This window comes from Callorhinchus milii, unplaced genomic scaffold (genome assembly GCF_018977255.1).
Source record: "Callorhinchus milii isolate IMCB2004 unplaced genomic scaffold, IMCB_Cmil_1.0 Scaffold2, whole genome shotgun sequence".
NCBI classification, from domain to species: Eukaryota; Metazoa; Chordata; class Chondrichthyes; order Chimaeriformes; family Callorhinchidae; genus Callorhinchus; species Callorhinchus milii.
This window is the reverse complement of record NW_024704743.1, coordinates 89,694,399-89,706,915: the sequence shown is the minus strand read 5'-3', so window position 1 is coordinate 89,706,915 and position 12,517 is coordinate 89,694,399. Positions and strand designations below refer to the sequence as shown.

General features: G+C 52.1%; 1 protein-coding gene across 3 annotated transcripts in view; it reads left to right on the top strand.

Moving 5' to 3' along the window:
* The first annotated feature begins 851 nt into the window (after positions 1-851).
* The window catches only part of LOC103184940 (copine-3-like), a 30,851-nt gene continuing 19,185 nt past the window's right edge, over positions 852-12,517 (top strand). Inside the window, exons 1-2 of one of the 3 annotated variants that reach the window (XM_042331814.1) lie at positions 852-923; positions 9,732-9,868. In XM_042331814.1, the coding sequence (XP_042187748.1) occupies positions 9,740-9,868 (129 nt within the window). In that variant the 5' untranslated portion in view covers positions 852-923; positions 9,732-9,739. Of the gene's footprint in view, positions 924-1,051; positions 1,067-1,092; positions 1,171-9,731; positions 9,869-12,517 lie in introns of those variants that run through there. The other 2 variants (XM_042331816.1, XM_042331815.1) reach the window with 2 other exon arrangements.

Here is a 12,517-nt window from a genome sequence, read left to right as displayed (position 1 = left end):
GCTTAGCAGCTCATTATTGTAGTAATACATTTTCTTTCATAGTGCTGTCTGCTTTTGGGAAACAGAGACAAATTTATTCATAAGCCTGACAGCACTTGACTAGAAAACCATGACGACAACTCACATTGTTTTTTTCGAAGTTCACTCACAGTAAGTGCTCATTTATTTCTGTGTCATTGAATATCATGGAATACAATGGTTCGTGGGACACTGCTGTGCGCAATTGGCTGCCATGTTTCGCCCACAAAACACGCAGTCAATGCACTTTTCAATATATTCTGTGAAGAGCTTTGAGACGTCTTTATGGCATGATAAGGCGCACGATTATTAGACACAATGTAGAGAAAACAAACAAGGATCATCCCTGTTCAGACAAAGTAAAGCTGTTCAGCATTGAAAGAGACGTCTCCGAGGCAACTTGATAGAGCTGTGTAAGACTTTAAATGGAAATGAGAATTTAATCTCAGAGCAAAGCTTTAACCTCTGCCAACGCAACCGAACCAAGAAAGCCCAGGGAAACCTCTCCTCGGGGTACGGTTAACAGCAACAACAAATTTTTTTGCTGCTGTTAAAGCACGTTTTGCAGGATTACATTCTTCCTTTTAAAAAAAGGGCAACGAAGCCCCCGCCCAAAGGCGTTTTGGCGGAAAGCCCCACGCGCAAAAGCCGCCCAATGGGGCGTGAACACGCCCCCCCCAAAGCCGCCCAACCCGCCCAACCCGCCCACAGTGGCTTCGGGCTGGGGCGGCGCATGCGCGGGGCTGAGCCCAGTGACAGCCGCAGCCTCTCAACACCTCTCTCTCTCTCTCTCCTTCCCTCCCTCTCTCCCACAGTGAGTCAGTCAGTCACACACACACAGAGCCGCGCTTCACGGCTCAGGGCCTCCCCCCCTCCGCCCTGTCACAGGCGCCAACAACATTCAGGTATTGCACTTTCTAAACCCATCTCTCACTGTAACTGCTGTAAACCTCTCCTCTCTCTCTCTCTCTCGTGTTGCAGAGGGGGTCACTCCTCTCATGTGACACACCTCCTTCTTCCTCCATCTAAACCCGCTCTGTGCACAGCAGTATGTGTCTGTGTCTGTGTGTGTGTGTGTGTCTGTGCTCCTGGCAACTTGTGCACAGATTTTCTCTGTGCGATGGGACGAGAGGCTGTTGCCCACACAGTGCAGTTTGTTTTCGTTTTCGTTCCTTGACTTGTTTTGTTGGGAGCAGCTCTTTCAGAGGCTTTTGCACAGTCTGCAGGAAACCCTGAAGCAACTGCAGGTTGGGTAACAGCGGGTGAGACTTGAGTTGTTCCAGCAGTGATCCTTCCGGATTCACAGGCAACAACAACAACAACAACAAGATTCCATTTATAAAGCGCCTTTCACGTCAGGAGGACGTCCCAAGGCGCTGCACAGTTGGGTCAGGACCTGAGCAGGGGGGAAATGGTCAGGGTGAGGGGAGGGAAGGGAGGGAGCGAGGAGGGGGGAAATGGTCAGGGTGAGGGGAGGGAGGGAGGAGGAGGGGGGAAATGGTCAGGGTGAGGGGAGGGAAGGGAGGGAGCGAGGAGGGGGAAGAGAGTCGAGAGGGGAGCTGAAGGCTCGGTCAAAGAGAAAGGTTTTGAGACCGGCCTTGAAGGAGGAAAGGGAGGAAGCGGCGAAGGCACTGGGGGATGGAGTTCCAGAGCCTCGGGGCTGAGAGGCTGAAGGCCCGACCACCGATGGTAGGGCGGTTGGGGCGGGGGACGTGGAGCAGACCGGAGCCAGAGGAACGGAGGGTACGGGCAGGTAGGTAGGGGGATAGTAGGTTGGAGAGGTAGGAGGGAGCAAGGCCGTGAATGGCCTTGTAGGTGAGGATGAGGATCTTGAAATCAATCCTCTGGGGGATGGGGAGCCAGTGGAGGCGAGCGAGGGTGGGAGTGATGTGGTCCCGAAGCCTGGTGCGGGACAGTACACGAGCTGCAGAGTTCTGAATGACCTGCAGCTTGTGGAGGGAGGTGGCGGGAAGGCCGGCGAGGAGAGAGTTCCCATAGTCCAGCCTTGAGGTGACAAAGGCGTGAACCAGGGTTTCAGCAGCGTGAGGGGTGAGGTAGTGCCGTAGTCTGGCGATGTTCCGGAGGTGATGGAAGGCGGTGCCAGTTGTGGTGCGGATGTGAGGGAGAAAGGACAGCTCAGGGTCGAACAAAACGCCGAGGTTCCTGACTGGCTTTGAGAGGTGGAGAGTGCAGCCTTGGATGCTGATGGTGTCAGCGCCTGAGGTGCGGAGGCGCTGACGTGAGCCAATCAGGAGGGCCTCGGTTTTTCGCACGTTGAGCTGAAGAAAGTTGTCTCTCGTCCAGGACTCGATGTCGGACAGGCAGGCTGTCAGGACATCGGTGGTCGTGGAGTTGAGAGTAGAGGAGGAAAGGTAGAGTTGGGTGTCATCCGCATACATGTGGAAGTTAACCCATGTCTGCGGATGATGTCACCAAGGGGGAGCATATAGAGGGTGAAGAGGAGGGGACCGAGGACAGAGCCCTGAGGGACACCACATGAGACAGTACGGGGGGTGGAGGAGAAGCCATTCGTCGAGACAAAGTGAAGACGGTGAGAAAGGTACGACCTAAACCATTCAAGGACAGTGCCTTGAAGGTTGAGGTGGGAGGACAAGCGGTGGAGTAGGATAGCGTGGTCGACCGTATCGAATGCTGCCGATAGGTCGAGGAGGACGAGGAGACAGAGGGAGCCCTGGTCACAGATGGTCAGGATATCATTGGTGACCTTGACCAGGGCAGTTTCTGTGCTATGGGCAGCACGGAAACCTGACTGAAGGGGTTCAAAAAGAGAATGGGTGGAAAGGAAAGAGCGCAGTTGGGAGGCGACAACTCTTTCCAAGACCTTGGAGAGAAAGGGGAGGTTGGAGATGGGCCGGTAGCTTGATAGCTGCGACGCATCAAGGGAGGGTTTTTTCAGGGTGGGCGTGATGATGGCAGTTTTTAATGGAATGGGGACAGAGCCAGAGGAGAGGGACAGGTTGATGATGTCAGTGATATGTGGGGCAAGAAAGTGGAGCTGGGAGATAAGGAGTGGAGTGGGGATGGGGTCAAGGGAGCAGGTGGTTGGTTTTAGGGATAGGATGAGTTCAGTGACAGAGGGTGGGGAAACGGGTACGAAGGTGTGTAGGGGAGGATGGGTAGGAGTCGGAGTGTGGGAGGGAAGGGGTGGGTGGTGGGTGGAAGTTGGAGGGGAAGTGACCGCGGAGCGGATTCCCTTGATCTTGGATTCAAGGAAATCCAGCATCTCCTCGCAGTGAAGGTTGGAGGAGATGACCTGCGCGGGGTGGCGGGGGGGACGGAGGAGTCGGGTTGTGGTGGAAAACAGTAGCCTGGGGTTGTTCTTCGCCTCCAGGATTATCCTGGAGTAGAAGGACGACTTGGCCGAGGCTAGAGTGGAGCGGTAAATTTTGAGGAGGTCCAGCCAGATTTGTCGGTGGACCGTTAGGCCAGATTTGACACAGGTGCGTTCAGCAGCCCGCACCTGGCTTTCAGTGAGCGGAGGTGGGTGGTGTACCAGGGGGAGGAGCGGGAGTAGGAGACAGTGCGGGAAGTGATGGGGGCAAGAGTATCGAGTGTGGAGGAGAGGTATTGTGGAGGAGGGAGAGAGGAGAAGAGGGGTCGGTGAGGGTTGAAGGCCAGAGGGAGAGGAGTTCAGAGGACTCCAAGGCATCGGTTAGGGATTGTGGGGGTAACTTCTTCCAAGGGCGGTAGAAGATGGTGGTGGGTCTGGTGGAGGTGGGGAGGGGGGTGGAGGTGGTGAAGGAGATGAAGTGGTGGTCAGAGATGGCCTTGTCGGTAATAGTGACATCCGAGACACTGAGGCCCCGGGTGATCACCAAATCGAGTGGGTGGCCGTGACTGTGAGTGGGGGAGTTTATGTGTAAGGAGAGGTTGAGTGAGGAGAGCAGGGAAGAGAAGTCTGTGGAGATGGAGCAGGAGGGGGTGAAGTGTAGGTTAAAGTCGCCCAGGATGATGAGGCGATCAGAGCAGAGGCAAAGAGATGTGAGGAGTGTTGAAATGTCAGAGATGAAGGTGGGAGAGGTTTTAGGGGGCCGGTAGAGGAGGAGGATTTTAAGGGAGAGGAATGAGGGGTGGGAGAGGGTGAGGTGCTCAAAGGAGGGGAAAGAGCCAGTGGAGTAGGGGGATAGGGCAAGTGGTGTCCTTGAGATAAGGGCAACACCACCGCCACGGCGGTTGGGGCGGGGGATGTGGTGGGAGGTGTAGCCGGGTGGCGTGGCCTCCGTGAGGGGGAAGGTGTCGCCTGGGGTGAGCCAGGTTTCTGTTAAGGCCATGATATCAACGTTCTCATCAAGGATGAGATCGTTGATGACCAGGGCCTTGTTGCAGAGGGAGCGGACATTTTGCAGTCCGATGTGGAGGGAGCGGTTGACAGAAGGGTGTGTGGGAGGGGAGGGGGGTCCAGGTTGTGAGGCAGGGGTGGGGGGATGGGGATGAGGGAGGAGAGGTTGACTCCCCGGGTCTGTGTCCGGGGTGGGTGGCGAGTGTGGTGGGGAATGGGGCAGTCGGTGTGGCTGCTGCTGGACAGCCAACGCCGAGTGCCACGGTGAGCCCGGCGGAGGATTCCCAGGCTGGGGAGGTTGTGGGAGGTTGTGGGAGGGTCAAGTGGGGATAGAAGACGAGAGGGACGGAGAGAGAGGAGGAGAGAGCGGGAGAGATGCAGAGGGGGGAGGGTTTGGGGGGAGAGAGGAGGGGGGCGGGAGGGAGGGCGTGAGGGGGCTCGGGTCAAAGCGGCAGCCATAGTGCGCACGCGGGGACCGGGAGCGAGCGGTCAGGTGGATGGCATTATCCCGTAGATTGGGGCAGCGAACCCAACAGGACCATAGTGGGCTCTGATGTGAGCCCTGGGGGGGGGAGGGGGGGCGCAGAGGGTTTTTGTTTGTTTTTTTGTGCGCGCACACGTACCTGAAAACTAATCTATGACGTCGCAGTTCCCCCGCTCCTTCCCCACACCTCCCTCCCCTCCCCCGGGGCTGAACTCGCTCCGGCGTCGAGTTTAAGTACCTGGGTCAGTAGGCCCAGGCTCCTCCCCGCGCTGTCCTGCCGCCGCTCCCCGACAGCGAGCCAGCGAGCGGAGTGGCCCAAGTCATAATGAGAATCCTTCTTTCCACCGCCCCGCGACCTCCTCCGTGGCCCCACCCTCAGGCCTCCTCAATCTTCGTATCAAATGCCAAGTGCGAGGAGCTCATGGACTTCTTTTCTTCTAAAATACTTAACATCCGCCGGGCGGCCTCATTCTCCTGCCCCTTGTCACCCACCACCACCACCACGCCCTGTCTGTCCCCCTCACTTTCCTCATCATCTGCTCCTACCACCACCCCCTTTCTACATTCCTTCCTCCCCATCTCTCCCCCCTCCCTCTCACCCACCATCATCTCTATGAAACCCACCACCTGCCGCCTCGACCCCCTCCCCACCCACTTGCTGGTCACCCAGCTCCCCCTCCTCTGCCCACTACTGGGACTGGTTGACATCATCAACCAGTTCCTCTCCTCTGGATCAATCCCTGCCTCCCTCAAAACTGTTGTCATCAGCCTCCTCCTGAAAAAACCCTCCCTGGATCCCTCAAACCCCAGCCATTACCGCCCTATTTCTAACCTGCCCTTCCTCTCAAAAATTCTAGAACGTGTTGTTGCCAATCAACTCCGCGCACATCTCTCCTCCCACTTTGAACCCCTCCAGTCCGGTTTCCGCCCACAGTACACAAAGTCACAAACGACATCCTCTCTATCTGTGACCAGGGCTCCCTCTGCCTTCTTGTCCTCCTGGACCTCTCCACCGCGTTCGACACAGTCGATCACGGCCATCCTCCTCCACCGCCTTTCCTCTGTCATCCACCTCAGTGGGACCGCACTTGCCTGGTTCGAGTCCTACCTCACAAACCGCCAGCAGTACATCTGCACAAACGGCTTCTCCTCCCGCTCTCACCCGGTCACCTGTGGGGTACCCCAAGGATCCATCCTTGGCCCCCTCCTCTTTCTGATCTACATGCTCCCTCTTGGGGACGTCATCCTCTGCACCCCCCTACCTCTCTGACCTCCTCTCTCCTCAAAACAGTACCTGTTGCCTTCATTCCTCCGGGTTTGGCCTCCTCCTCATCCCTCGAGTCCTCCACTCCACCCTCGGCGGCCGTGCCTTCAGCCACTATGCCCCGAGGCTCTGGAACTGCCTTCCTCACTCCCTTCGTCTCGCTCCCTTCCCATTTTCAGGTCTCTGCTGAAGACCTTTCTTTTCGACCGCGCCTTTGGTCACCTTCCTCCCCCTCCCCCTGGCTCGGTCCCGGGATCCGTTACTGTAAAGCGCTCTGAGACGTCGTCCGGCGTGAAGGGCGCTATATAAATCCAGGTTGTTGTTGTTGTAACTGCTTTGCAGAATCATAGCATGTTACAGCACAGAATCAGGTCATTTGGCCCATCCAAGGTGGATGTGGGTTAGTGTTACTCTTAACGTGAGCCTCTTAACCTAATGCCACTTTCCTATGAGTTCCCCATATAGCACCTTATCACATCTTTAAGACATCTCAAAACACTTCACAAAATGTACTGTAAAGTGAGTTGACTGTATATTTTGTGTGCAAAACACGACAGCCAATTGCACACAGCAGTGTCCCACAAATAGTCGTGGATTGAGTGACCAAATTATTATAATATTTAAAAAAAAAAAAGTTTTGAAGGGATTGTTACCCCCAGAAAAGCGATCTGCCAATCGACTAACAACCAGATTCCTACTTGGTAAACAGTAGCGTGTGGAGTAAGGAAACTTCCCTAACATTTTGCCCTGCCCAGGAATCAAACCCAGATCCTCTTGCTTGTGAGGCAAGTGTTCTAAGCACTAAGCTACAGGACTCCACAACTGCAAAAGATGAATGGGGTACAGTCGAAGATTTTTATTTATTTTGGTTATTTTGCCTGCAAAATGCACAGTCATCACACCTAACAGTGAATCCTGTGAATCACTTTGAGACATCCTTTCCATGTGAAAAGCATTGAAACAAATGCAAAGATTAGCTGTAATATTTCCCTTAAAAGCAATGGAAATCATTGCCTTCCCAATGATATCAAATAACTTGTCTAGGTTCTGGATAAAATAAGAATAAACCGAGAGGAGGTACTAAAAAGGTTGTCGGTGCTCAAATCACACGGTCCGGACGCAATGCATCCTAGGTTACGAGGGAAGGGTGGAAATAACGGAGGGTCTGGCCACGATCCTTCATTCCTCCTTGGACACCGGGGTGGTGCCAGAGGACTGGAGGGTTGTGAATGTTATTCCCCTGTACAAAAAGGGGGAGAAGGATAAACCTGGGAACTACAGGCCAGTCAGCCTAGCGTCAGTAGTGGGGAAATTTCTAGAGACTATAATCCAGGACAAAATAAATTTTCACTTAGAAAAATATGGGTTAATAAAGGACAGCCAACACGGATTTGTTAAGGCAAATCATGTCTAATATGCTAAGTTTTTTGATGAAGTAACGGAGAGGGTCAATGGTGGGTGGGTCGGTAACCCGAGGGTACCGATTTAAAAGAGTTGTTAAAAGAAACAGAAGGGAGCTGAGGAGAATTTTTTTCACACAGTGAGTTGTTCGGATCTGGAAGATCTGAAATGCATTGCCTGAAAGGGTGGTGGAAGCCGATTCGATAACAACTTTTAAGAGAGAAGTAACTAATTATTTGGGGAGAACAAGTTTGCAGGGCTATGGGGAGAGCGCAGGGGAATGGAATTGAATTGGATAACTCTTTTCAAGGAGCCGGCATAGATGAGATGGGCCGAATGGCCTCCTTCTGTGCTGTGTAATTCTATGATTTTATGATTCAAACATGAAGTGTGTCCGCTTGGCGAGGTGCTGGGGATCCAATTTGCTTGTAGAGTTATACACTAGTATGTATTGCAAGAGTTCAGAAGTAAGAGGAGAAGATCAAAGCAGGTGATCAAATAACATGGGTCTGTTTTGTGATAAAATCGATTATGCAGCTCATTTGAATACAGAATTCTTTGTCTTTTATGAGTCATTATTTAGTTTTCAGTATATGAGTATTGACAGGGATATATTTTTATCTGAGTATTATGCTCGACGCAAACATTATTGTGCCTTAGAAGTTCAAAGAAGAATAGATGATTATCCTAAATTTGATTTTACAATGCTGTTAGAGAAAAATAAATTGTATGGTATTGCAGCATTACTTTGATCAGTTCATGCTGAGAGACCAATAATGTATGTTTAAACAACTGAGCAGTTCATGGAATCAGGGAATCTCACAGCACAGAAGGAGGCCATTCAGCCCATCGTGCCTGTGCCTGTGGCGACTCTTTGAAAGAGCTATCCACTAGTCCCACTCCCCTGATCTTGCTCCATAGCCTACAGTTTTTTCCTTTTCAAGTACCCATACAATTCCCTTTTGAAACCAACAATGAATTTGCTATCACCACATCTTTCCGAAAGTGCATTCGAGATCATAACAATTCTCTGGGTAAATAAAATTCTCCTCGTCGCCCCTTTGGTTCTTTTGGCAATTATCTTTAATCTGTGTCCTCTGGTTACCGACCCACCTATCTACTCACCTATCTAATCGAAATCCCTCATAACTTTGAGCACCTCTTTTAAATCTTCCCTCAACCTTCTCAGCTCTGAGGAGAACAATCCCAGTCTCTCTAGTCTCCATATAATATGAAGTCCCTCATCCCTGGTATCAATCTCGTAAATGATAATTGCTTTGTATTGTACATTTGAAAAAGGAAGCATTAAGTGTAAATTCAATGAATATTTGAACCCATAAACAATCAGCAATTTAAAAGAACACTGATAATAATTGCCACTGTTCCTGAATTTAAATCTATTTTGTTGGTACTATATCTGATCTGTGTGTAAGATGCAATGTTTTTATATCCTGTCTCTTACATTGCGTGTATAAGGGCAGCAGTAATAAATTATTGATCAGTTTTGTAAATAGGATTCATGCATCATTTAGTATAAGTTAAAGTTGGGGAAGAATTATTGTTTTTTCCTCAGAAAGCTACAGCTAAGCTCTATTTTATTACTGCTGTGCTTGCACTTAAAATGATTGATATTTCTTAAAGATGAGGGGATGAGAATTGAAATAGCGAAGAATCCATGTTTTATACCTTTCAGATTTGTAGTATCAATGGATGGACAACAAAACCCAACTGACTGGAATGGTCTTAGAGAATTCTTGCTGCCTTTTCCTGTTTCAAATGCTTGTACTCCTCTGATCCTCCTTTCTGTGAGCGCTTTGAGAAGCTACCTGTGTGAAGAATATTATATAAATATATATGGTTGTTGAAGAAACCAGTGATATTCTTACTGGCTCTAACGTTTCACACCTAATTCTACTGAGTCTGTCAAATTGCTCTCCGCAGTGCAACCCACAACTTCATCCATAATAGTAACCATCGTCTGATAACATCTCATTCACATCTACACTGGGTTAAACAAGTGGATTAGTTATCATCTTTTTTGATCCTGTACTGATTGCAGGCCAACAGGTTTTGAGCTGAGTGATAACAATTTATTGCACGTTTGGAAGATATAATGTTCTCAGTTAATTGCTTTTAAAAAAATTACTGGCAGCATTTTGAGTGTAAAACAGAGTTTGTATACCAAAGGGGGATATTTAGCAGCTTATTTAAATGGATGCATAACAGTGTAAATTAAACATGCTGTTGTTTTAAACATTTTGTAGGTCAAGAAATGGCAGATTGTGTGACTAAAGTTGAACTGAGCATCTCTTGTCTAAATCTACTGGATAAAGATGTTGGTTCCAAGAGTGATCCGCTTTGCGCAGTCCTCATGAATACAACTGGAAATTATTGGGTTGAGGTAAGTCATTCTAAACTGTTGTGATGCAAGACTTGAGTGAAGGTTAGGTCCCTTAACTTAAAAAAAAGATTGATTACTTCATGTTTGCTTGAGAAACAACAACAACAACAAGATTGCATTTATAGAGCGCCTTTCACGTCAGGAGGACACCGCAAGGCGCTGGACATGGGTCGGGACCTGAGCAGGGGGGAAATGGTCAGGGTAAGGGGAGGGAAGGGAGGGAGGGAGCGAGGAGGGGAGGGAAGGGAGGGAGCGAGGAGGGGGTAGAGAGTCGAGAGGGGAGCTGAAGGCACGGTCGAAGAGAAAGGTCTTGAGACCGGTCTTGAAGGAGGAAAGGGAGGAAGCCGCGAAGGCACTGGGGGACAGAGTTCCAGGGCCTAAGGGCTGAGAGGCTGAAGGCCCGGCCACCGATGGTAGGGCGGTTGGGGCGGGGGATGTGGAGCAGACCGGAGCCAGAGGAACGGAGGGTACGGGCGGGTAGGTAGGGGGATAGTAGGTCGGAGAGGTAGGAGGGAGCAAGGCCGTGAATGGCCTTGTAGGTGAGGATGAGGATCTTGAATTCGATCCTCTGGGGGATGGGGAGCCAGTGGAGGCGAGCGAGGGGTGGGAGTGATGTGGTCGCGAAGCCTGGTGCGGGACAGTACACGAGCTGCAGAGTTCTGAATGACCTGCAGCTTGTGGAGGGAGGTGCCGGGAAGGCCGGCGAGGAGAGAGTTCCCATAGTCCAGCCTTGAGGTGATGAAGGTGTGGACCAGAGTTTCAGCAGCGTGAGGGGTGAGGTAGTGCCGTAGTCTGGCGATGTTCCGGAGGTGATGGAAGGCGGTGCCAGTTGTGGTGCGGATGTGGGGAAGAAAGGACAGCTCAGGGTCGAACAGAACGCCGAGGTTCCTGACCGGCTTTGAGAGGTGGAGAGTGCAGCCTTGGATGCTGATGCTGTCAGTGTCAGAGGTGCGGAGGCGCTGACGTGAGCCAATCAGGAGGGCCTCAGTTTTGCGCACGTTGAGCTGAAGAAAGTTGTCTCTCGTCCAGGACTCGATGTCGGACAGGCAGCTGTCAGGACATCGGTGGTCGTGGAGTTGAGGGTAGAGGAGGAAAGGTAGAGTTGGGTGTCATCCGCATACATGTGGAAGTTAACCCCATGTCTGCGGATGCTGTCACCAAGGGGGAGCATATAGAGGATTAGAGGAGGGGACCGAGGACCGAGCCCTGAGGGACACCGCACGAGACAGTGCGGGGGCTGGAGGAAAAGCTGTTTGCAGAGACAAAATGAAGACGGTGGGAGAGGTACGACCTAAACCACTCAAGGACAGGGCCTTGAAGGTTGAGGTGGGCGGACAAGCGGTGGAGGAGGATAGAGTGGTCGACTGTATCGAATGCGGCCGATAGGTCAAGGAGGACGAGGAGGCAGAGGGAGCCCTGGTCGCAGATGGTCAGGATGTCATCAGTGATCTTGACCAGGGCGGTTTCTGTGCTATGGGCAGCACGGAAACCCGACTGGAGGGGTTCGAAAAGTGAGTGGGTGGAGAGGAAAGAGCGCAGTTGGGAGGCGACAACTCTTTCAAGGACCTTGGACAGGAAGGGGAGGTTGGAGATGGGCCGGTAGCTTGATAGCTGCGACGCATCAAGGGAGGGTTTTTTCAAGGTGGGAGTGATGGTGGCAGTTTTTAAGGGAATGGGAACAGAGCCAGAGGAGAGGGACAGGTTGACGATGTCTGTGATATGTGGGGCAAGGAGGTGGAGCTGGGAGATAAGGAGTGGAGTGGGGATGGGGTCAAGGGAGCAGGTGGTAGGTTTCAAGGACAGGATGAGGTTGATGACAGAGTGTGAGGAAACGGGTTCGAAGGTGTGTAGGGGCGGATGGGTAGGAGTCGGAGTGTGGGAGGGAAGGGGTGGGTGGTGGGTGGAAGTTGGAGGGGCAGTGACTGCGGAGCGGATTCCCTTGATTTTGGATTCAAGGAAATCCAGCATCTCCTCGCAGTGAAGGTTGGAGGAGATGACCTGCGCGGGGTGACGGGGGGAATGGAGGAGTCGGGATGTGGTGGAGAACAGAAGCCTGGGGTTGTTCTTCGCCTCCAGGATTATCCTGGAGTAGAAGGACGACTTGGCCGAGGCTAGAGTGGAGCGGTAGATTTTGAGGAGGTCCAGCCAGATTTGCCGGTGGACCATTAGGCCAGATTTGAGGCAGGTGCGTTCAGCGGCCCGCCCCTGGCTCTTCAGTGAGCGGAGGTGGGTGGTGAACCAGGGGGAGGAGTGAGAGTAAGAGACGGTGAGGGGGGCAAGAGTGTCGAGTGTGGAGGAGAGGGTGTTGTGGAGGAGGGTGAGAGCAGAAGAGGGGTCAGTGAGGGTTGAAGGCCAGAGGGAGAGGAGTTCAGAGGACTCCAAGGCAGCGGTTAGGGATTGTGGGGGTAACTTCTTTCAGGGGCGGTAGAAGATGGTGTGGGTCTGGTGGAGGTGGGGAGGGGGGTGGACGTGGTGAAGGAGATGAAGTGGTGATCAGAGACAGCCTTGTCGGTAATGGTGACATCTGAGACTTTGAGGCCCCGAGTGATCACCAAATCAAGTGGGTGGCCGTGAATGTGAGTGGCGGAGATGATGTGGAGGGAGAGGTTGAGCGAGGAGAGGAGGGTGGAGAAGTCCGAGGAGATGGAG